We start from the raw sequence: 24,512 nt of genomic DNA on the forward strand, positions 1-24,512 counted from the left end.
TAAAGTACAAAAAAAAAAACATCTTTATTTACAAAACAGACCACTGCCCCGGCCCCACAAACTCCTACCATCCAGTGACTACTGAGGAATGCTATGTCTGTGGCTGAGGTTGGGAATTTTCAGGACTGAGAGGAACAACACCCAGTTCAACGCTTTAGTCTTCTTCCACCCACTTATTTTAGTCTGAGTTCAGCAGTCGTCTTAATGCCACAGTGCAGCGACACCGCAGCGACACTGCATCTGTGGCCCCGAGGACTGGACTCACTCAGAGGTCGGCCGCCTTTACGGTTTCCCCGTGTGCCCAACAAGCTTTTTACTGTTCCTCGACACAAGCCGAGGAACAGTAAAATAAAAAAAATTGACTTGCTATTCCCTCTTGTGACTGTGGTCATGACATCACAACTCATTCTAATCAATACACTTTAAAAAAAATTATCACAACATACAAAAAACACATTTTTGATATCAAGATATCAGAAGAAATCAAAGATTATGCGATCACATTTTTACCTTTAAATAAAAAGCACTTGCTTGCAGGTGACGTGATGGCAGATGGATTATTCAAGTGTGCCGTCCACAGCTGTGTCGCACGTCTGTTAGCACAGCTGTGACGGAATCTTAACCAATTGTTAAAAAAAAAGAGAAGCTGTGGACTGAGATCTTCTCTGAGCTGCTGCTGTTGACAGCGGGCGCATGGAGGTGTAAAGAAACACAGTAATTGAGTTGGTCAGTGAGTGTGTGTGACATGAATGCTAGTAACTCATTATTGAGAAACATATGGGAATTACAAGAGTAACATCTGTGTTGTTTTCACAGATAAAGGTGTGTGTCAAGTCTCTGTCAAACTGTGTCCTGTAGCACAACAGCGGGTGTAATGTTCATTTTCTATTTTTTTTTTATAAAGGAAGGGGGGAGAGTTTGTCTGTGCCTTCGGCATGAGGCCACATTTAGAAGGCGTAGCGAGTGCGAATGTCCTCTAGCTTCTTGGAGACCTCGGGTGGCGTCCTGTCCAGCTCTTCTGCCAAGCTCTTCTGCTTGTGAGGGTCCATGCTGTTGAACTGCTCGCACAGATCTCCATCTATCACGTTCTGAGAGAGAGAGAGAGACCAGAGCATGAAAATGAGGTGATGAAAGACTCAAGAGGATCAGTGTGGATAGGAATGGAAAGAATGGACTTTGTTTACATCAGGGTTGACATCAAATTCAAGGACTGAAAGTGCTGACAGGGTAACTTGTAAGAGCGTCGTTGCCCATGACAGCGTCCACGGAATCTCAAGTCAGCGGTGGAGACAGACAGTGGACACTAGTAATTATGACTCTGTGTAGGTCTAGTCTACGTACATCAAGCAATGCTGGGCATGAAACAGTAGGTGGCGTCGTAACAACCATTTCATTTAATAATTTAGGCATTTTTTTAAATTTCCGTATGAACCCCGATCACATCTGACACCATTTCTTTAAGTAAACACACACACTCGAGAGCAGACAAACAAATACCAACCTTGACTGGGAAGTAATAGGATCTGAAGCTGAGATGGTCTCTGCCACACAGTGGAGGGAACTCCGAGCGCATGTGCATCTCTAAATGCTGGAAAAAGTCGTGATCCTGGAGAGAAAGAAGAAGAATAAATATGAATATGTATATATGTATATGTATATATATATATATACACACACACATTTTTTTTTATTGGTTGATTGTTAGTTAATGAAGCAGCATTTAATTACATATTTTGTAAGTTAACACATTTTGTTCTCATGAGGCTTTTCACAGGTTAACACTGTCTTTTGAAGTCCAGGTTAAGCCTCAGTTTTAGTGTTAGGGTTAAGGTTAAAAGTCGGGGTGAGTCATGTAGTCTGGTGTGGGGACTGCATTATGTGTCTGTGAAGGGGCCTTCCATGCATGATACGGTTATCGGAGGTCAGTTCAGATTTAGTGACCTTCACAACAGATTGCTGGACCTTCAGTTGTTGTGTCTCATTAGTGTTAAGTCTCTTGTTGTGTCTTATTTGAGTGCCTTTCGTCATGTCTATTTAAATGTCAAGTCCTTAGTTATTTCTGTTATTTTTGCTATTTTACTGTGTACCTTAAGCCGGGAGTCTCTGCAAAAATTTCATTATGTCCTCATAATGACAATAAAAAACTTCTTCTTCTTCAGAGCAACACATGACTCTCATGGAGAAGTCATGAGAGTTCTTTTTACACTTAAGTTTCCAACTGAGTTATCATGACATAAAACCAAAGATCATAGACTAAACTGAAGTCTAAAATGGATTGTGATTAAATATCGCACTATTCATTTCTCCTTTCCCAACTTATCGGTCGTCTACACACACACGTCTTACCTCGTGTGACGTGAATGGAACTAAAATGCCAATGCCTCCAGACAGTGTGGTGTAGACCAGGGACTCTGAGCCTCCGGGAATCAGTGTGGTTTTCTGGAGAGACAGCACCGTCTCACCAACGTGATAATTCACTATCACCTCAGCCTGGGGAGGTAGGGACAGAGAGAGGGGGAGAGAGTGAGTGATGAGTTTGACAAGAATGTTTACAATCATAAATATTTCAACGTTTTCTTTTTTTTTTTTTTTTAAGTTAAAAAATACCCACATAGTAATTATCTGGTTAATGAACAACTGGAAATCACTGCTATTGTTATTCATGATTGTCTCAAGTTATTTCTGAGAGTATAATAAAAGCGTAGATGGATGTGCCACACAAGGTGGACTCTGTGTGGCACAGGTCCACTGACCTGGGATTTATGGTTCTGATTAGCGGAGTTATAGCCTCGGAACAACAGAGACAAAAAAGTTCAAAGCCTTTTGAAAACCAGGTGTGCAACATTCGGAGTGTATATTATGACCATGCTCGTGTCAATGGGAAATTTCAGTTTTCCCTTTAGAATAAATTGGCAACATTTGTTTGTTTTATATATATATATATATATATATATATATATATATATATATATATACACATATAAGTAATTCATCCAAAACTGTTGAAAAATGTTGATCTGTGTTTCCCAAAACCTCAAAATGATGATCTCAAATTTTCAAACTGAAAAAACTCAAAGAAACAAGAACATTTTCACATATCAGAAGCTGCAAAAACTTAAAACATTGTAGCAATTGTCCCTTTAATTTCCACTTATGTCTACACAGTATATATATATATATATATATATATATATACATATATATATACACATATACATACATACATATATATATAAAAAATAATGTATAAAATATATATTAAATACATGAAACGGGTCATTAAATTATTGAAAAAATTACAATTTTAGAGAAAGCATCACAAAAGTTGCATTATTTGTTAATAGATAATAACAGGCTAATGCCGATTATAAGAAATGAGCAAATATTGGCCCCAGTCAATCGGCCCAACCCATTATTCACTCTTACTCCAAAATATGTATTTAACTAATAATCAATTAAATGTTGCAGCTCTACAGCTACTAATTCAAGATTCCAGTAATTTGAATGGAAAATGGCACTTACACTCGTTTAAGACGAGAGAGCAGTATACTCGGGTCAAGACACAGCTTAGAGTAAATTGGTCCACATGGCCACATCTAATCCAATAACCATCAAATAAAAATAGGAAAAAAAGGCAGCGTTGGGTAGCATTTAACCCTCGGTCTCAGTAAACTGTATATAGGACAAACCCATGAGACCAAATTAGGTCCGTGTCCCACATATAAGTGACTCCTGTGCACTCGGAACAAAGTGTCCTCTCATACATGGACTAAAAAAAGAATGGTCATAAAGACATAAAATGAAGACCTGAACATTCACATGAGACAAAGTCATTGGTTTGGCCTTTTCCCCTTTTATGACCTCTCTGCCAATAACTTTGTGTTTCTCTCGATACTTGATCCTGAAAACAGTGCAATATTCCTTCAGCTATATTTAAAAGGTAGAAGGTTTGGATATACATCTTGTTTGTACTTTGTAGTTTTTATAGAGTTGAATCTCCACTGTTGCTTCGCCTATTTTAGCATGTTTATTTTTGTATCTCTCTCTGTGTCTTGATCTAGTTTTCTCCGTCTTTCAAATTACTGACTGGGGAGGGTTTGCACAAGAATTCCAATGTTCCTGGATGGTCGGTTCATGCACAAACAGCGAACATCTTGAATCGTCACACGCACACACACGTTCGACATTCATGACTTGAGGGGACATTGCATCGACTTACATTCATTTCCTGGAGACTAACTCTAAACTTAACCACAATTACTACTGGCCTAATCCCAACGCTGACTCTAACCTCAATCTTGAAACATATCTTCACCTTAAAATGTAGTAATTTACATTATGTGGACCTGCTTTTTGTCCCCACAAGGAAGACAAGTCCCCATAATGTGACTGTGTAAACACGTTTAGGTCCCCACAACAGCACCATCCGAACCTCGGCCATAACTGGTCAATCCTCCAAAAACGGTGGTTCCATGTGGATGAAAAGCTGTGTGCTCCAGGCTGTGTGCTCCATTGTCTTTTATCTTGTTTGATTTTCCTCTTTTGGAGAGGATTTTTTTTTATCTCATCTGGTCACAAATTTGCAGCTACTTCTGATCCTGCTGAGAAAATTGAGGCTTATCCTGGCTTGATTAATGTCGCCTCGGGGAAGGACTCCCCCCGGTGTCAAACACTTACGCCTGGAAGGAGTGTGACCGCAGAGAAACTAAATAGTTATTTTGGCCACAGCAATTAAAGGTTATGTCTGCAGGGATGAAGAAGGGGAGGAGGAAATCCAACACTTACGCAGCCCTCGTATTTCTGGCGGATTTCGCTCACTCACCGATAAATCCCTGCCCAGTCAGCTTCAGAACAAGTGTTTAGTTCCTCTTTAAAATCTTATGTATTGTCCAACACAACAGTAGTAATTACACCTTTGTCCTGGAGGAAAGCTGTCAATTACAGAATGGGAGCCAGCTAATTATAAAGACAAAAAGGCTTTAGCAATGTTAAATAGAGCTAGTATCACCAGTGAGATCCGGATTTCAGCCACAAAAGGTCTTGATACTTTAATATAAAGTCAGTGAAGGATATTATAGTTGCAGATCAAGATTCTACTTGGACAGATCCCACCAAAAATGATGTATGTGTAAATGTGTATGAGGCAACAGGATTAATTGGTGAATTTGGAAAGAAAATATAGTTTAAATCCAAGTGCTGCCTGCTAGATACATTTCTCCTCGTGTGGTTTTACATAAATCTTTGACCTTAATTACTCTTTTGCTAAATTGTATTCATTTTGACTTCTTCCACGGAACACATGGCGCATCAGTTGGGGACATGGGGACAGTCTGTCTGCCAGCCCTCTGAGACAGACTGATGGGCATTCATCGTCTTTTCAAATACATTAATCAAATAAATGTGGAATGCATCTAATTTAATGTAGGACGCCCTTCAGCCGAGCCAATAATGAGTTATTGACTCCAAATGGCCATACATGTCTTTCTCCAATTCTGAGAAATCCAGAGGCATAATCCTCTTTAACCCCAATCCAACTCCGATAATAACTATAATCCTGCCACTAAAACCAGGTCTTAACCTTAAAAGGACCCTGAAGGTGTCAAAATGTCCTCACTATGTTTTTTTAGCCTAAAATGTGTCCTCTGCACCATGAAGAGACACATGCTTGGATGGGGACAAATCCAGGCGTCCACACCCACATCCAAAAACAGACACATCAGTGTGTGTTAAGGCAGAAATCCGGGACAAACACATTGTCATAAAGTCAACTAAATTATGGGGACTTTCCCACTCAATCTGCTACCTAAACAGTTTCTGACCAGGCTTCAAACGTGGGAGAAGTGATGCTGTGTGCGAGTTGCATTTGTGAGGAGGTTCAACCTGTGGTCGACGGTGGTGTTGTGCAGTTTGTGCGAGTGCATGTGCGTTGTGTCTGCGGTTCGAGGTCCGAGCAGTGGAAAAGGCTACTCTATAAGAAGTCTGTCACTGACATTGCTTTAAGCTGTGTGACCTGAGCTCAGCGGTGTCGAAACACACAAACCTCAAAGCCTGAGGCTGCTTTGATAATGACTTGAACTCACTTCACTAATTCAGAGCCCTTCAATTTTTGCACATTGTATTATAGATCGTATTTCAAGAGGCAAAATTCCAATCAGTGGTCAAAGCTTTGACAATCTGGAAAGGTTTTTGCACAAATCACAAACGACCTTTAATGTCAACTAGGGTTTGAGATGGGTCAATTTGTATGTTTGTGGTGTGTTAGCTTTAATTTGTGTAACTGGGATCAATTTACTCCTGGATAAGAGGAAATGAAGGAGGTCAAATTTCAGAAGAAAGAGGCAGCAGACGTGCAAATCCCATTTTCTGAGGATGGATGGACAAGGCGCTAAGATTTCATTTAACCCCAAAGAAAATGTAGTCAGGGACCACATTCTCAAGTATCAGTCCGAGTAGGGCTGAAGCGATTACATTTTTCTGATTTTTCATCTTCTTAAATGTGAATATTTTCCGGTTTCTTTGATCCATATAACAAATAAATCGTTAAAACTGAATATTTTCGGTTTATGGCCATCATGTGAGAGACACCGGTCAAACTTTTCAACATTTTATGGACAAAACGAAAACATTCGAGAGATTAATAGACTATGAAAGTAATCATGAGCTGCACAATCAGCCGACACAATCACTTTACACCTTTCAAACCACAGCTCCCAGCTCTTCTCAGCAGCAGTTGCTTCAGAGAAAACAACTTTGAGTTAAAAGCACATTAAAAACATACGCATCCTTGAGAGCAGAAGCCTAGGCACAAATTAACATCAGACCGACACCATATGGGTGTGACATCAGCATCATGATGGGCTTTCTCAGTGGGGACTGGTCTGAACTGACAGAAATCCTTGTAGGGACTTACCCAACACCTGCTGCCAAACGGGTTTCTACAAACCACTATATTAACAAGCTAAATTGTTGATTTTGAGTTTGATTTTTAAAGAAGCGGCAGGAGACGACAAATACGACGACGACGAAAAATAAATACTTTCATTCATTCATTCAATCAGGTCTAATAGACTTGGAGCAAAAAAAAAAAGAGTGAGAAATAAAAAGTAAACTGTGTATTAACCTTCTGTGATGCTCCATTCAGGAGGCCTCTGTCCCATAAAGCTTTGTTCCCGGTGGGATCTTCATCCACATCATCGCTGGTGTTGGGGGGAAGACGCACCTGTGAAAGATCAAATAAAAAAAAAATAATGAAGTGATGCATTTCCTCTTCTCTCATTCGTCCCACAGGATTGGAGGTTTAATAGTGTGAGAAAGTTGTGCAAGGAAACAGCTTTATGCTTTAATGTTTTCAATATGCTTTGCAGTTGAGTGAGTCTCCCAACATCTGACGTTTCACTTGCTTAAACGTGATTTTTTTTTGAGAAACAACGAGCAACCATTTTTAAAATTTTGTGGACCAACAGATTAATCATGAAAATAACATGCAGATTAACACAGCCTTTTAGACTTCAGTTTGAGCCACAGATCAAGATGAAATGCTGTTGCCACATTCAGTACACTTATAATCAGCAACAACAGGCTTTTAACATGTTACCAGACAATAAGAGAGATAAAGGCATTAATAAGTCAACACTTTAATTGTGCTGTAGTGCAGTGATGTCAGACTATGGTCTTTCAAAACATCTAAACAAAATATTGTGCAAGTTAATTGATAAAGACATATTTAGAAACTAAAAAGCTTAGGGGACACAAGAAGACAGTCAGATGAAGCTTATTTATTCATGATAATTTACAATCTAAAATAACTGTCAAACTGTCAGAAAAAGCAGTTTTTATCTAAAACTTGAGGATTTCAAGGATTCAACGGCTCTTTTGTGTACTCACGATGCTAATGTTGCCAAACTTGTCGGCAGATGCCATGGTGTCGTAGTCGAGGAGGCAGGCGGTCGTCACCCAGCGAGGATACGTGTCATCCGCAAAGATGATGAGCTGGTTCTCGTTGCGCCGGTAACGGATCCAGAACAGACTCTCCTGGACGTCGGTCACGATGACGCGTTGGCCGATGGTGTGGATGCCAGTGACCAGGGTGGGCACGTGCTACGGTAGGAGAAGAAAGATGGGATTAGAATACACCTGTATCTGATATCATCTGATATCAGACAATAAATTGTTTTCTGCACTGAGATAATTTCACCAACTTCATGGTTTCATTATTTCAAATTCAAAAGACATTTAGTTTGTCCCTTGTGGGCTATTGTAAAATAACCATTTTTTCCCTTTAAGTTCATCAATAGTGAAATCATTTTACACACTGGTCCATTGAGTCTTTTGCTTACAGAACAGCAGCATCGCTCTGGCAAGAAGGTTATGAATGGATGGAGGTAAAGTACGTGTAATGTTATTGTTTGGACGCTGTGTAGATGTCTTTTTCCTATTTCTACAGAGAACAACCAAGTCTTGATTTTCCCTTGCATGGCTTCTTTTAAATATGGACAAACATTGAAAATGTACAAGGCAGCGTGAGCATAATGGTAATATGTCATAGGACAGGAAGGTTGTCCTTGACCAATCAATGAACCTGGGGGTTCAGGTTCAAGTTCATGTGTGTGTCTCATCACTGACAATCCAACATCTGCACTCCCAATGCAAACATGTATATCTTTAATGAGCTTTGACAGTGTAAAATGGAGGATGTGACTTGAGTGACTGCGAATGTGGAAAGATTCTCTCTTCCTACGTAAGCGACTTATTTGAAGCTACTCCACAACAGGCCTCGCTCGTGAAATTTCAATACTTAAAAACGCTGATGGTGTTCAGTAGCGTCAGGAGTGTACAAAGACAAAACCAGGATTATTTCAAAATAAAAGTGCACTCTTCGTGCAACAACATAAAAGCTACAACTTTTTATGCAACAAAATTAAATATGACATTAGCTATTACGCCTTACCTTGTTTTCGCACTTGCGGAGCAGCTTCTTTTTTCCCATGTCATAGATTCTCAGCAGTTTTCCAATTCCCACCAGGACTCGTCCCTGAAATGGAGCAATGGCCAGAGGCACGTCTTCCACTGGGGTCTGCCAGTCAAAACACAAGACAGTCAATATACACAGCTAATCAGGTTAGTGTCAGACAGGTTAAAAGCAGATTTTAGAATAATGCACAGCTTTGGAGAAAGGTTCCTTTATAAAAAAGGGGTCCAGAAAAACATGGCCTAAGACCTTTGTGGCATTATTTTACATACTGGCCAACATGTGAGTCCATAAATCTTTCTAAGCAGCAGTGCTATCATGTGGTCCCATATCTACATGGTCTACTGGGATCTATTTGCAATTTAAAGGTCAATTTCCACCACCGTAAACCAGTTTGATATACTGTGAACCAGCTAAATCAACAATTACACATGATCGTTGGCTCATTTACTGTTGAGCTGGAAACAATATTCCACTTTGGCAAATGTCAAGTTTCTATAGTATCAGTAAGTTAATTCCAAATTAACATAATATTCATTTATCAACAGAGACACTGGTGTCTGCTGAAAGCATTGCTTATCAAGAAATTAGACAAATTAATAAACCGTCATTAAATAAGTCTAATAAACGGGGATAAATGAACCACTAGATTTACACGTTGCACAGGCCAAACACACGGCATAAATTGGCCTTAATGGCTATTTGTAAAACAACTTTGGAGGCACAGTCCACATCACTAAGTGGAGTAGAGTTGCTACTCTGGTGAGTCCTGGGCTCTCCGCTCACTCCGCTATCCTACAGAGTCAATATTTGAAAAGCTCCGGGGGCTGAGACAGCTGTGGTAATACCAAGGAATTAGAGGCCTAAACATGAGAGATTACTTCCAACTATTTTTACCAAACACAGTAATATAGTAATAGTAGTTATAAAATCACAGTCCATATTCATATTCACTTTTTAAGGACTACCACTTATTGCAAAGACATTTAGTTCTAATTCCCTATATTTGATATTTTTTTAATATGAAACCCCATTTGCCCTCTGCCCAGGGCAAATCGACACACCACACCCACAAACCAGAGACACCGTCATGGAGAGAAAATTGGTCACAGAGTTTACTGTGATTCTGAATATTAAGGTTTGACTTTCACCTCAAACAAGTATGTCGATTATGTTTTGTGCTCTGTGACCAACTTGTCTTTTTCTACTCTTCTTTTCCTCACCATTTTGACAATAGGCCGACCAATATGGGTTTTCTATGGCTAATGATGATGTCGAATTTTTTAGAAATCAGAGCAGCTGATGGCTGACGACTGACAAAAACTAAAAATAACATTTTAGTGGCTTGGCAACATTTATCAAGTTCCTGAGAACAAAATATCGACACAACCGTTGAATTGGTCTACCTATAATTCTGACAGCAACATATACATACAGTACCACTCCCTTCTAATAACACATGAGGCCTGGTTCACACCGGACACTGGAAAGAATGTGCAAGTAAAACAGACTCATCCAAAACATCAGATCTGGTTAAGTGGTTGGGAAATTCCTCTAATGTGAAAATAGGTGGCCCGACACCAGAATGGTCCTGACACTCATGACTCACTTCCCCCCTCTTAATCCACATCAGGTAACGTGTGCATGTGGGCTGAGTCACCCTGATGACCTCCGCCCTGGTCGAGTGTCTGGGGGAATGCCTTTAAGGGCTTGGCCTTCGGGGCAAAAATTATCTTGTGTCTGGTGTGATTTTAACTTTTCCTCCTCCTCTATGGAAAATAGAGCATGGATACCAAAACCTGAGCCCATCCCAGACCTGATGGGTGGAGCCACAAATGATTGTTGGGGTCAATTAACTTGGGCATTTTCAAGTTAAGCAAAGTGAGTAAAATAGGGTGAAATCAAATGGGTTTTTAAAGTCAGCTTTACTAAAATACTGTGTAAACATTTATTGAATAGAAACTCATAAATTATAAGACCTGGTGTTTCAGAGTAGAGCCGGGGTTTACAGTTTACGACGGCACAAGATAGTGAAGGCATCCACAGTGGATGCTATCCTTTCCTCCACAACTCAAAATAAACCACAATGGTTGGATTATGCAAGTAGTTATCAGCGATTACAGTTGAACAAGTGCTTGTTGTTAGTAAGTGAGGCTGAACTTTTATTATACTGGTTGCTTCCTCCTGGTTGTAACAATAACTTCCGTTGTATGCTGTAGCCATAACTAATGGTAACAACCACCTGTCAAGTTCAGCTTGGGCACTCTAATGCACTCTAATGTAAACTATCAAGCCCCCAAGTCAAATCCTTATCTTAGCAGCCATCTCCAATGGTAACTAGGGCTGCGGTGAAAAAGTTGAATGAACTATCATCTTAATTGTCTTTATTTTTAGTTAGCACATACCTTAAACACTTCAAGCTGGAAGCTAATGATGGTTATACAAGTACAGCTGCATGCTGGTGCGATAAGCTGCAATTTACGTATGATCCGATTAGTCGACTTATCGCAAAATAATCTGTGACTAAGTATAAATTGACTGGTAAGTATTTGCAGGTGGCTGACATCAGGGCAGTAATGTCTTCAATGAGGTTATAATCAGACAAATGTAAATTATGCTTTGACCAGCCTTAACCAAAACCACTACGCTATGGACTCTGGATGTACAGGCCAAGACAAAAAGATCAGCAGCCGTGTTTAGACCTGCACAATACACAAGCAAGGGAGAGTTTGCCACCTACAGGAAAAGATGGAACATTCTTAAACAAGCCTGAAATGCCTCAAATAAGGAAAGGAGGACAGGGAAGACAGGAAATCTACCTTGTGCACAAACTCCAGCTTCTCTCCACCACTGGTGAGCCTGTAGGTGTAGATAAAGCCACCGGAAACTGATCTGGGGTTGAGAATCATGTCTCTGGCAACGCCGACCAGAACATACCATTCATCTCCTGTGTTTGGAAATCGACACACGGCAACACTGGCAAATATAAAGCACACAGAAATGGTTAGAAATGGGCTCTCGTGAATTTTTTGGCAAAGAAATAAAAGAAAAAATATGGACAATAACCTGATTTCTTTACACTTAAACACTCTTTTCCTTTGCAGTTTTGACTCCCACCTTTTTCCGTTTCTCCTTTAATGAAAGAAATTCCCCTGTTTCCTGCTCACCTGAACGCAGCTTCATTCTGCTCCAGCTGCACCTGGTCCAGAGTTGAACCCTGAATGGGGTTGACCAGTCGCACGATTGAGGCCCACTGTCCGGCTCCAGCTTTTGGGGAGCCAAAGATGGCTTCTGGGAGATTCTCGTTGAGGAAGGCGGCGGCCATTTCAGCAGCCAGTTCTCTTTCATCCTCACCAGCAGCCTCCACCATTTCCTGCGGAGCCAAGAGCAACACAGACATTTTTTTTTTTTAACCATCTCTCACTAATTATCAGTAATGTTGATTAGAGGTTGAACCCGGAGTTACTTCACAAATTTCCTGTTGGGTTTCTACACTAAATTATTAATGCCATATCTTCAGTTTAGCTTAATCTACCAATTACAAAATGTATTATTTGTATTTTTGATCAAGCTCTTCATGACTTATGTCAATGACTTGGTTAAGTTTACAGTCAGCCATACATTGCTCTGTGATGTACATATCAAGAATACAATTTTGCAGCTTTAATGCCACTGACATGAGGTTCTTAAACTATCACACTAGTCTTCAGCTTTTAGGTGCTGAGCCCTATTTTAAAAACAATTACCACAAACAAATTACCCTTGACACTTGATGCAGTAGACTAAAAACAACATTGCATATGGACTTTGCAAACACAACCGATGCACGTGTTTATTTGAACTGAAAGGAGTGTGAACTGACAAGCTGTCCACTTAGGACTGGATCGAACACAAGTGTAAAAGGAGAGGAAAAAGAAAAAAACTTTTTAAAAACAAACCACTTACAGTGACTGAAAAACTGTCAAGTTGACATTCCTCTGTCCTTACTCCTCATTGCTTTGTCTTGCACAATCATACACTTCAAAAATGACACAGCTTAAAAATGTCACTGAAATATCCCAAAACACTCAAAATAAATCAAAAAACACTTCACATCTTCACAGCTGGCTGTGAAGTTGTTCAAGTGCTGGTCCGAAAACTGGCCCTTGGCCAAAACCAAACTGCTGAGCCCTGCTCTGACCATCATGACGCTGCACTCCATACCTCAGCCATCTGTTGCTTCCGCTGAGCTTTCGTTGCCTCCGTGTAAGCATTGTGGTCTGTCTCGATCAAAATTAGGTTATTGGTCTCGGGGTGAATTACAAATTTCCTGGGAGTGCACTGCAGGGGAAAGGCCACTTGGTTGAAGACGGCGCCCAACTTCTCCAAAGCCAAGATTCTGCAAGACGAAAAAAGGGTAGGAAAAATGAAGAGGAGGCAAGGAAGGTGGAAGAAGCAAACAGCACAAGTGAGGCCTGACAGCTTCATATAGGAGCACTGTGGCTAAAAACATTGAGAAGCTCCCGTGAAAAGTGTCAAAAGTGGATTCCACTTTCACTTGATCGTCTGGTATTGAATCGATCGACGGCTCCCTGTCACAGCTGCTGCTGTTCCCTTCACAATGTAGCTCCAGTTTTCTTTACTGAGCATTTCTCTCTCTGTCCCATCACTGACAACTACGGTGTTTAAATTAACAAGACAAATCTACTATGTTGAAAGAGTGTGTCCATACCTCAGTGTGTTGGTGGAAATGGCTACTATACCCTCTGGGCACTGCTCAGAGGCAAAGCCAGAAGCATATTCCAGAGTCTCATATGATAGAGGAGTCAGGTGGAAGCGAGACTGATACGAGTAGCTCAACCAAGAGCGACTGGACATCGCCAGAACCTGAGGAAAGAGGGAATATTTTACAACACTGAGGTTTGCTGTATCACGTGGTGATTCATTCGTCAAACAACAAAATTTCTTTTAAAAAGTTTTATGTTAAAATGCCACAAAAAACAAATCAAACATCAGTCACATACTGCTTCTTGGCCCTGCATCCTGACTCTGAAGAGTTTGACAGGCCGCGATCCAAGGTAACGTGTTCTTGTATCCGACAGGTCGCCGGTTACTGGGTCCAAAACGGTCCTCAACAGCACACCATTCTGAGACACACATCAATCCATGTCATGATCAAATTGTTATATTACAAGAAATATACACTGGATTATGGGTAATTGTTTGGTTGAAATGGTGGGGCATCATAAGGGTTTTGCTGATATTCTTAGGCTGGGGCCAGAATACGTAGTGTTTAACACTTCTGCTGTGCAGCTGTCATTATGTTTTACATAGGGTTTACCTTTGAAAATGACCATAAAATTAACTTTCATACAATCTGAATTCTCACATCTACTTAACTAAATGCATCTTGCAAACATTTCACTATCAACATTTGATTTAAAAAGAGAGAATGATTCAGAAAGGTCAAATTCTATAGTGCTTTTAAGTATGGCTTTTACATTTACACATGTACTGCAGACACGACTGTGAACGAGGGAGGAATACCTGAAGCCCGATGTTGAGGTAGAGGAAACCGATGGTTCCCTTTTCTCCAAGTTCGTCTTGCTTCTCGACCCCTCCCATCTCTACGATACACAAACTCTCTGGTTGGGCTGGTAGAGCCTGCATACTCAGGGGCTGCAGGCAGTCCTGAGAATTAAAATAAAAAACATTAGCCAGTTTAATCCTACAGAACATGCAGAAAAATGAACATTTATATTCCTTTTAAACAGAAAATGACACACATTAATAAACTGAATTTGTCAAAGTCAGTCCAACACACAGATAATGGGACTCAAAATGACTACTGTATGCATACGTTAAGTCGCACCAGAGTTGAACTCGAGCTGACCTGAGCTGGTCTGCACATGCACCACAGCTCCCGCCCTCAAACTTAAAGCCTGAAATAGCAGTGGACGCCGTCACACATGAAACATAAGACAACCACAACAAAAACATGGAAAAATCCAGGCTAGTAAATTTGATAGACTGCATGCTTTACTATCTTAAATATTTAAATATCATGACTGGTAACGGGATTCAAGACAACTGGCAACTAGCTAAACCATAAAGTGTCTAACAACAACAAGCTGAAAGGGGGATTACTGCCACCTAGTGTACAAGAGGACGACGCACTTCAGTCATTAAATCGATTCCCCACTAGTGCTTGTGTAGTGGGGACAGGAAAGAATCACTTCCAAGCTTATCCTCAAAAAGTAAAATCTTGAATAATCAAAGTCATGTTTTCAAAACCAGAAGACTTTCTACATCGGTTTAGAACTTGACCTGCTTACAGCTATTACCATCTTGCATAAACATGACAAAATTCAGACAAACAAATAGCAGCCTAATCTGTAATCTGGATCTGAATCTAATCCTGCATACACCTAACAAATTTCATTCAAATCCAATGACTTTTCATGAGATTATTTTTTTTTACAGTTTTGCCCATTATAGAAAATACGGATTTCTTGAAAATGTTAGATTCTTTACCAAAGTCTAATGAGAACATATTTGGGTGACCACCTAGCCAAGCCCAGAAAAAATCTGATTGATTGGTCAATAACATGTAGAAGGAAGTTGCTAACAGGAGGATAATAATCCTGGGGCCATTGTTCCTTATATATCTCACCATTTACGTCACTGTCACAATCGCGAGGCATCTCGCTTTTCAAACTGCTTTCAGCGTCTCTGTAAATGACTCACGAGTCACAGAGGAGCTCTGTAGCTCTCTTACAGCAAAGCATTGTGATCCGTCTCATGACTCAATTTGAAAGGAACCCAGTACATAGCTAGTGGCTGCAGGGTGGATGTGATTCCTTTACTTTTAATCAATTTCATAAGCTCAGTATTAAATTAACAATCAAATTGCTCTCCATATTGACATAACTCCAACATGTTTTTGCATGGGATGTGGACTTCAATGAGGCTTTGGTTGTTTATGATAGTTGACGGGTAAAAATACAGAAGACCCGTTGATGATGAATTTTTTTGTCCTGCCTAAGCCGTTAACACAAACATTACTCATTATGTAAAGAGCAGAAAGTCCTGTGATAATGACTAAAAAAGGGGTCAGATCTTATTTTGCTTGTGTTTCTACAAAACTTGGTTTTGGCTAGAGGTGGTTTTCAAGGTTCAGTTTCTGACAATTAGGAGCATTTCTTGAGAGGAACTGAATATACTACCAAAACATATGTTTGCAAAATCTGCTTGTTTTTTTCGTAGCCTATGTGTTTTAAGTAATTTAGGCAAGGTCCTTGCTTCACACAGTCAGCCATCTTCAGCACCCACAATGTTTCTACAGTAACCTGAAGGGACAAACCAGCCAGACCATTTGTTTCCAATGCAGCTTTCAACGCAGCAGATGAACAGCCTCGTCCACAAAAGCAACAGACAAGGAGGAGGCATTGGCAGACAGAGTGAGGGAGTGGATGGAGAGATTTATTACATTCTTTCCGTAGTTGCAGGCTGTTTTATTCAGTCTAAAGATTAAAGTCCAAAGATTAGATTTATGTCCAACATCTGAGTGATTAAAATGGTATTTCAGTTAATAGATGCAATTCCCCTCAACACTTGGTTTAGGTAAAAAAAGAGAGTGGACGGTATACTTGCATGTGTCGTGTTTCTTTTTGCATATATATGTATGTATATTATATGTTATATTCACAAACTCATACCGATGGATCCAGGGAGATGATTCGGACGGTGTTATCGACCAGTCCAACAGCCAGGAATCGGGAGCGTTGCTCGCCGGGAGGGACGTTGGCCAGGCTCATGCAAACCACATCTGCAGACATCTCCTTGCGTTCCGTGTACTCGTTCAGCTGGCCAGACTGGAGAATGGAAGCAGACAAAGTAAGTATTTTTCACTTACTATCACACACGTGTTGTATGATTTAAAGTCAATAACAGTCTGTAATCATCTTTCTTACCGGGTCCATTTCAAAGTAGACCAGCTCCCCTCCAGTGAGGGCGATGACCACCTGCCGCTGGTTCACAGCACAGCGGACGATGGTCTTTTTACCTGGAGTCTTCCACTCGTTAACACGCTTGTCTGCACGGATGTGACGGATGCCGTCTGGGTAAACCTGGGTAACGAAACGGAAGAGGAAAATCACAGGAGAAATAAATATGAAAAGTGATCAACAACTGTTCACACCTGGCGTTTAAAAATGCACCCTGATGCATCTCCAGTAACCACAAAGGCACAATGATGATGATCTCACTCACCTGCACCAAGGCATCTTCACCCAGCAACGAGCAGGAAAGAGTGGGTGTTGTTCCCAGGAACCCGGAATCCGTCACTTCTTCTACAGTCTCGCCGATGGACAGGACCAGAGTGGCGTTGACGAAAGACACAATGATATAGGCATCAAACTCGTCTGATGAGGAAAGGGAAGAGAAAAAAAAAAACACATGGATATATTAATACTGATGATTAGAAACTGGTTACAGGTTTGCGTCCAGCAGCTCTTTTTCCTGCTTGGCTTGTCTCAACAACATGTCACGCTTTGTGCAAGAATAGACTGTGGGTGTTGGAGAAACACAGATCATAAGGGGGTGACATCTAGCTCCCTAGCGCCCAGTAGGGGCTGGCTTTTCTAGTACTATTCCTAATGGAAATGCAAAAAAATATGTACCGCACTGTACCAAACCAAACCACTCCACTCCATGTACACGCAGCTTAAGACTTCCATAGGCCAAGGTTGGGGTTTAGAGCTTGATGCCACAAACAAGCCTGAAACACCATGGCTCAACCAACACACTGAATTTCTGCCCTTTGAATATTTCTACCACAGAAGAATAAAGAAGCGAGCAAGGCTATAGTGGTGTGTACGTTTTTACAGTTAAAAGAAAAAGCTAGATATGATTGACCTGTAAGTTAACACACAGCCCCGCTTGAATACAACCACTATGTGGATTTGATCCTTTCCTGAGGGGGAGAAATAAAGAAAACACACAGTTTAAGACCTAAAAACATTTCCCCCCAGGCCTAAACAGGATGACATTTCTGAGAAGTGGACCACAAAGACAGGAAAATTAACTGCTTTTTGTCTTCTGCAGCGGTGTCGTGCCAAACACAGTTACAGTAGCTAAGCTCCCTTTGAACATGGTGACATTGATGAAGATCAGTTACCTTAATTACCCGAAAATGTGCAAAAAACAGACAGCACATGTGAGAAGTGATGGGAGCCCTTCCTGTAATACTTGTAGAGACACTGAATTATTGCCCAACCCTAACCTGAGGAACGTTCCATAATCCTGAAATTCACAACTCATCGGCAAAAATGTGTGTTGATTGACAGGGAGATTCTCAGACTGACTTACAGGGGCTGTAGCTCAGCTCCTGTTAAGGATTTATGATGAGCAGAAACTTGTGGCAACTTACTTAGGTTGAAACTTTACCTGCAGTTAAGTCTGCAGCTAGTTGACATATCCGACAGAAATCCCCTTAATACTGTCATTTGTTTAGGGATGTCAGTTGACTGACCTCGCTGCAAACAATGAGGGGAAAAGACTGTTTCACTGACTGATAAACGAACACAAAAAACACCAGCCTTTAGAAATTGGTCGTTTATCTGAATGTGTGTAAATACAAAAGCAGGGACACTTGCCGATTCACTAATTGCTGGAAGGATTTTAAATTTTATTATAAGTCAGGGGAAAAATAAGTTCACATAAAGGAAAGTATGTTGTTACCTTCCACGTGTCTGCGTACTGTCCACACAGCGTTGGGGTTACCGGGCAGCTCGGACACAGCCATCTCTGAAACCTGTCAGAGAAGGAGAGGGCCAGAACAGAGGAAGAGAGGATTTAATGTTTTATCATTAACTGCATATTTCATTTCCAGGTTTGACAAACACCGATCAGCATTTTTTAAGGTTTTCCGATATTCTGAACACCAAATGATTCATCGAAAAAATAATCGCCAGATTAATCGACTATGAAAATAATCGCTAGTTGCAGCTCCACTACAAACCAAACGCTAGTTTTAATAATAGCAAAGAACCCGGAAAATATTAATATTTAACAAACTGAAAAATCAGAACGCTTGTTTTAATTATTGAAAAAACACTAGATTTAAACTCAATAGTTGCAGCCCTACATCAAACGGTGATGATGAAATGATGATGAAAATAATCTACTGTTGAATAAACATGAGATTAAGTACAGTGTTTGTGCTGGGATCAGAGAGAATTTTAGAATCTTCAGCTTTTATTCAGAGAAGAGACATGAAAAATCTCATCACTTCACAGCCAGAGAACAAGAGTGTGACTGTCCTTGCCCTTGTATCCATGCTAAAAAATGTCCGTGTGTGTGTATTTACCTCCAGTCCGTGACGAAGGACCCTTAGTGTAGACCTGGGTCCTCGTCCACAGGCTACGTACAGCTGAGGTGTGTCCTCGTTGGCCAGATCAGCAATCTATCAAAAACAGAACAGGCTGTGAGCCGGAGCTGCTGGAAATGGAAAATTTAAAAGCTGCTTCATGTTCTAAAGACCAAAAAACGGACACACTCACCTGACAGGACATGATGGGGGATAAGTTCTCCTGTTCATCCACCAGCACTAAATTTTTGAGTGGGCGGGGCTGGAAGAAGAAGGTGTCTCCTTCCTCCAGTGGCATCGCAGATGAGAACTCAGGCTCCTCATCGTCGTCACCCAAGTGAGCGATCTGGTAAAGGTAGCTGTGGGAAAGAAGTCCCGTTCTTTTAGAGGACATTCAGAAGACAACCTCCCAACAATTCCCTGCAACTGGTGGAACAGACTGAAAACTTACTGGTTTCCAAACTCTGAAGACACAAACAGGAAGCCAGTCTTCAGAACACACATGGCTGTTGCTACGGGGATCGTGTCAAAGTACTTCAGCCTGATTTCCGTGACCTATGACACAATTCAGACTTTTTAGTTATAGTTGGACTGTAGTGATGAAGTGTTTTGATTTATGGCACATTTCCACCGGCTCTACTCGCCCCGCCTGGTTTAAGTATCGTTTCCACTGGCATAGTACCAGGTACTATTTTTAGTAACTGCTCTGGCGAGGTTCCAAAAGCGTGCTGAGTAGGCACGAGGCTGAGGCGAGTAGAGCCGGTGGAAATACAGCATTATAGACAATTAGTTAATTAACAAATCATTAAAAAAAAGTAGTGGTGACGACAGAGTCAGTTTTTCCATGTATGCTCACCATTTCTTCATCTGTTTCCAGGGTAACCTTGAAGATATCTCCCTGCTCAGTCTGAGCCAGGAAAAAGAACATGGTCTTGGTCTTGTGTGTGGCCGAGCAGACAAATATCATGCCCCGCTCCGGGTCGTCCAGGTCATTCTGCAGGGTAGGACAAATGAAATCAAGTGCCATACATTAACATTTTATGATTCATAGGAATATCTCATAAAGAAAGAACAAAGTTTTTTTGTTTTTTTAAATGATACAACTTCTGTATCAAGGACTTACCCTGCGTCGCGGGATGGGACAGCGAATGTCTGGCTGGTCTCCAAAGTTCTTGTAGGTGATGTAGTTTTCAGAGCAGATCAGGACACCACTGGGCCCGTCTGAGCCACCCGGAACTGAACATAGAGGAGCATTTTGTGAGATCTGTGTTACTTTTTTAGAAATAATGATTGTTAAGAGTGAAGAAGGCAATGGCTAAGAGTAGCTTTTCCTGTCCTGAACTATTCTGGCTCACATCCAGACTGATGTTTTCAATTTAAACCATACTGCCTCTGTCCAGACTAGATTTTTTAGCTCCATATTCATGTTAACACACCTGACAACATATCACAATGAACGCTTCACCCGACAGGCTTCAAACTTCACAGGTGACTTACTAAAGGGCACCAGTGTATGCAGTACTGACTGAGTAAGAAATGCAAACAATATTGGTAAAAAAAACAAAAAAAAACCCAGAGTCGATAGAAATTCAAGGATGTGACATTGGCATGGTAGATACAAAAATGTGGTATCAAGCCATCCCTAGGCGAGGCTTAGTTAAACACGTGCTCAGATCAGAGTTGAGTCTTTCTCCAGTGATAGTCAGAGAAGAGACATGTGAGACTCATCATATCTGGTCGTCAACCCTTTGACGCATCTAAACTGATCCAGAACTCAAAAGTTCCACATTTCAGAGCAGATATTTAACTGATGTCTTTAAACCGCCTGTGACTAAATGCTCACCTGTGATAAGGAAATTCCCATGCTCTTCCAAAGCCTCACTGTATTTGCGGACCACGTGATTTAGGCCGAGATCCAGCTCGTAGAAGGTGAGAGTCTGTTGTGTGTTGGCAGCAGCTTCTCCTGTTGGGTCATTGTCAGCTTCCTGGAAACAGCAAACGCAAAAGTCAGGAGGATTAGAGACTGACAAAAGGAGGATGATTATTGGGCTCAAAAACACTGTTTTAATGAAAGGTTTAAAAGATACTTAATATGAAGTACTTTTTCAAAACTTAGATCAGAGGTTATAAATCTTTCTCCAGAATTAGTCAGAGAAGAGACATGACAATCTCATCACATCTCCAGCAGCCTGCGTTCTCTTCAACTCATAACTGTGAATTCTCATGACCTCACCTCATAGTCCATTTCTAAGCAGGCGAACATGGGATTCTCAAAGCCAACGTCAACTCCGACCACGTGGTAAACCAGTGTGTTTGCTTTATGGGCCTCCAGTGGGGAGGAGATGGTCAGTCTCGCTGCAGCGTCTCTGTTCAGAATGTAAACCAGCTTCTGTTTCTCGATCGCTCCTAGACACGACAAGAACACACATCCAACATGTTTAATTATATTACAGTTAAAACAGTGCCTCTCTAACCTCATAGACTTTTCCTTAAGGATTAAACACATATACACAATAACGACAGACTACTATTAAACTATTAACACTCAATTACACTGTGAGGTGCATTGACCGTGTTATTCAAACAATACAAAATCCTCTGCTCTATTGAGCCACACCTGTTTTCTAACTGTTTGTTAGATATAAATACTTCTTAAGATATTTATTTATTTTATAATAATTCATACCTATCATAACAGCTCTGCCTTTTGGATCAACAGCCAGGAATTGTCCGGGAACGATGCGCCGACAACCGCTCTTTCCAAATGTTTCCTGGTGGATCTTCTCAAACATGTTCTTTGATGGATGATATTCCAGGATGACAATGCGACCACTGTCACTTCCTACAACTATGTAATCTACAAACACACACAAGAACATAAGCACATCATTCAAACTGTATCTGTAACAAAAATATACTTTTACCCTTTGATTCAGCAGTTGAACAAAATGTTACCCACAAAAATAAAAGTCAATTACTCACAAAAATAAAAGTCAATTGAGTTTTTAGCCTTACATATATTGTTAAAATCAACAATTTCAGCGAAAAAACATTTTGTATTATTTGTTTACATACCTTTGGTTCCACCGGTGAGCCTGAAAGCCATCAGAGACCTTACGATGCCAAACACTTCTACTGTGAGCAGAGTGTGCACCTTTCCTGTGTTGGCATCTGGACGCAGCAGTTCCAAGATCTTTCCCCTGGAAACAACAATCTCCTGCATCTTGGTTCCTATCAAAACAGAAACAACTAATTTATGCATTCTGACTTTTTATGTATCAGATATTAGGGATAAATATAGTCAAAGACAGACAGACAAAAAAACAAGGAAAGAGCATCTGAGCCAACTCACCTGAGAAGTTTCCATGGATGGCATGGGTGATGCCAGTGGCTCGCTGTAGTGTGATGTTGTAGAGAAACATGGCTCTCTTTCTGTGGCTTCCCTACAATGTCTTTAAAGGGCAGCAAACGGTGTGCTTAGCCCGGCTCAATACTGTAATGAAAGAAGGGGAAAACAGACTTATTGGCAATCAAATATGTCAACATAAACACACATTGCAAAGTCTAAGCGTACTCCTGATTAAGACAAGAAAGGATTTATCTGACAACTGAAGACCACGCTGTGAGTTTGGAATAATGTCCACTACTATTATATGGTCAGATATTTGAGAACGTCAAATTCTGCTCTATATTGCCCAACCACCATGGATTAAAAGTGAGCAGTAAACTCTGACAGGTTGAAGCTGACATTGACGATGTTTGTTTCTGCAGAAACTTGTCCTGCCAACACAGCAGAGCTGTACAGCACCCAGAAAGAGGACTTGGGATAAACAGTGGTATAGAAAGACATGGATAATACGAGATGGTGTCTGTTCAATCTCATAGTTCCATCTCACAGCACCGCTACTTCAAAAACAACCAGCTCATGTTGATTGTGGTGTGCTTAATGTGTGCTACTGACTGCATGCTCTCACTCATATTGAAAATTCTTATTCTGTATTTTTGTCCCACTGAACATCTTTATTGGCCATGCCAACTGTACCCAACTCGTGATCACTGGTGCAGATGCTGTCCAACTGTGAATCATGGGGTTAAATAAAAAACATCTTAGTGTCCCCAGATTAAGCCTTTCAGCTAAGTCTTGCAAATATACATATTTAGTGTATTTATTAATATGCATTGCCCATGCTAAATGACCAAACTATGTGAAACTACAGACACAGTGGCACAATTTGAGTATACTTTAAAGTTCAAAAGAAAGGTACAAATTCAGCTGATGCTAAGAACTGGTTCATCAATGGCTGAAACAGTTGATTAATGCAACTAGAACTAAAAATGTTCATGATTAAAACAAGATTTGCGATGGTTTTAGCTTTAATATGAATATTTTTTCTATCTTTGCTCCATATGACAAAGAGATAAATAAAACTTGAATAATTTTGGTTTGTGGAGAAAACAAGACATTTGAGGACATCATCATTTCCAGGTTTGACAAACACTGATCAACATTTAACATTTTCTGACATTTTATGGACCACAGAGAGGAGCAAACATTGCTTTTCTACACCAACAAGCACCGAAAATATACATACAAACAAGTATTATAATTTATGCAGAACAACAAAACGTTTGTTTACATGCATACACACGTTAGCAATGCTAACCTTAGCTAGCCGATGATACTAAACCGTTAGCTTAGCAAGTAGCAAATTAACTTTTAGAGTGACTTTTCTTGGTTGAGTCAACTCTTCTCCACATGTTTTCATAAACCGGAAACCTCCGTTATGTTCATGTGTTGCAAAACAACTATGAACACGTTTAGCCTGGAAGATCCGTAGGCTAACTCGTACTCAGCGGCTGAAGCGGAGTCCATTCATACGAGGCGCCACTTTTGTACCGGGCGCATCGTCCCCATTTTCTTGCTATATTCCGTCACAGATTAAACACTTTCACACACATATGCTGTTAGTTTGATTACGGACAACCTGTAGAATCGTATGATGTGATATTTACCGGCGTGATAATTGAGATGATTCTGATTTCAGGTTGATAAACTTTCATTAATACAAAACAGCCGGGAAGCCAACGGAGAACCGCCGTTCATGGGTCCTACGTCGGTCAAAGATGACGCCACGAGAGGCGGCCCCACACAGTGCCTGGTAGAAATGTTATGATTATAAATCTGTTGATTTTATT

At 40.6% G+C, this 24,512-nt stretch overlaps 3 protein-coding genes across 3 annotated transcripts in view; 1 reads left to right on the forward strand and 2 right to left on the reverse strand.

Moving 5' to 3' along the window:
* Window positions 1-24,423, reverse strand: sf3b3 (splicing factor 3b, subunit 3). Its single transcript, XM_044035765.1, has 27 exons — window positions 24,330-24,423; window positions 22,669-22,809; window positions 22,392-22,547; window positions 22,003-22,173; window positions 21,550-21,722; window positions 21,160-21,301; window positions 20,440-20,552; window positions 20,173-20,310; window positions 19,768-19,871; window positions 19,510-19,675; window positions 19,317-19,412; window positions 18,689-18,761; window positions 17,219-17,370; window positions 16,921-17,076; window positions 16,666-16,821; window positions 14,495-14,638; window positions 13,972-14,094; window positions 13,680-13,834; window positions 13,172-13,346; window positions 12,136-12,341; window positions 11,788-11,944; window positions 8,948-9,073; window positions 7,885-8,097; window positions 7,121-7,219; window positions 2,347-2,490; window positions 1,502-1,606; window positions 1-1,088 (listed from the first exon to the last, which is right to left on the reverse strand). Exons 2-27 carry the CDS (start codon window positions 22,736-22,738, stop codon window positions 948-950), a joined length of 3,654 nt encoding a protein of 1,217 aa, XP_043891700.1. The 5' UTR covers window positions 22,739-22,809; window positions 24,330-24,423; the 3' UTR covers window positions 1-947.
* The window catches only part of necab2 (N-terminal EF-hand calcium binding protein 2), a 521,316-nt gene that overhangs the window by 145,225 nt on the left and 351,579 nt on the right, over window positions 1-24,512 (reverse strand). The gene's annotated exons all lie outside the window — the stretch shown is intronic.
* The window catches only part of st3gal2 (ST3 beta-galactoside alpha-2,3-sialyltransferase 2), a 62,456-nt gene continuing 62,362 nt past the window's right edge, over window positions 24,419-24,512 (forward strand). The window contains exon 1 of the mRNA XM_044035511.1: window positions 24,419-24,475. Coding sequence (XP_043891446.1) covers window positions 24,419-24,475 — 57 coding nt within the window. The remainder of the gene's footprint in view (window positions 24,476-24,512) is intronic.

The sequence above is a fragment of the Solea senegalensis genome, linkage group LG10 (assembly GCF_019176455.1).
Source record: "Solea senegalensis isolate Sse05_10M linkage group LG10, IFAPA_SoseM_1, whole genome shotgun sequence".
Classification (NCBI taxonomy): Eukaryota; Metazoa; Chordata; class Actinopteri; order Pleuronectiformes; family Soleidae; genus Solea; species Solea senegalensis.

Coding starts and splice junctions, on each gene's coding strand:
- sf3b3 (XM_044035765.1), bottom strand. CDS start 22,738: ATGTTTCTCTACAACATCACACTACAGCGAGCCACTGGCATCACCCAT. Junction 19,413..19,509: donor CCCCCATCATGTCCTGTCAG/GTGAGTGTGTCC, acceptor TGTTTTTGATAG/ATTGCTGATCTGGCCAACGA. Junction 14,095..14,494: donor ACCTCAACATCGGGCTTCAG/GTATTCCTCCCT, acceptor TGTGTGTCTCAG/AATGGTGTGCTGTTGAGGAC.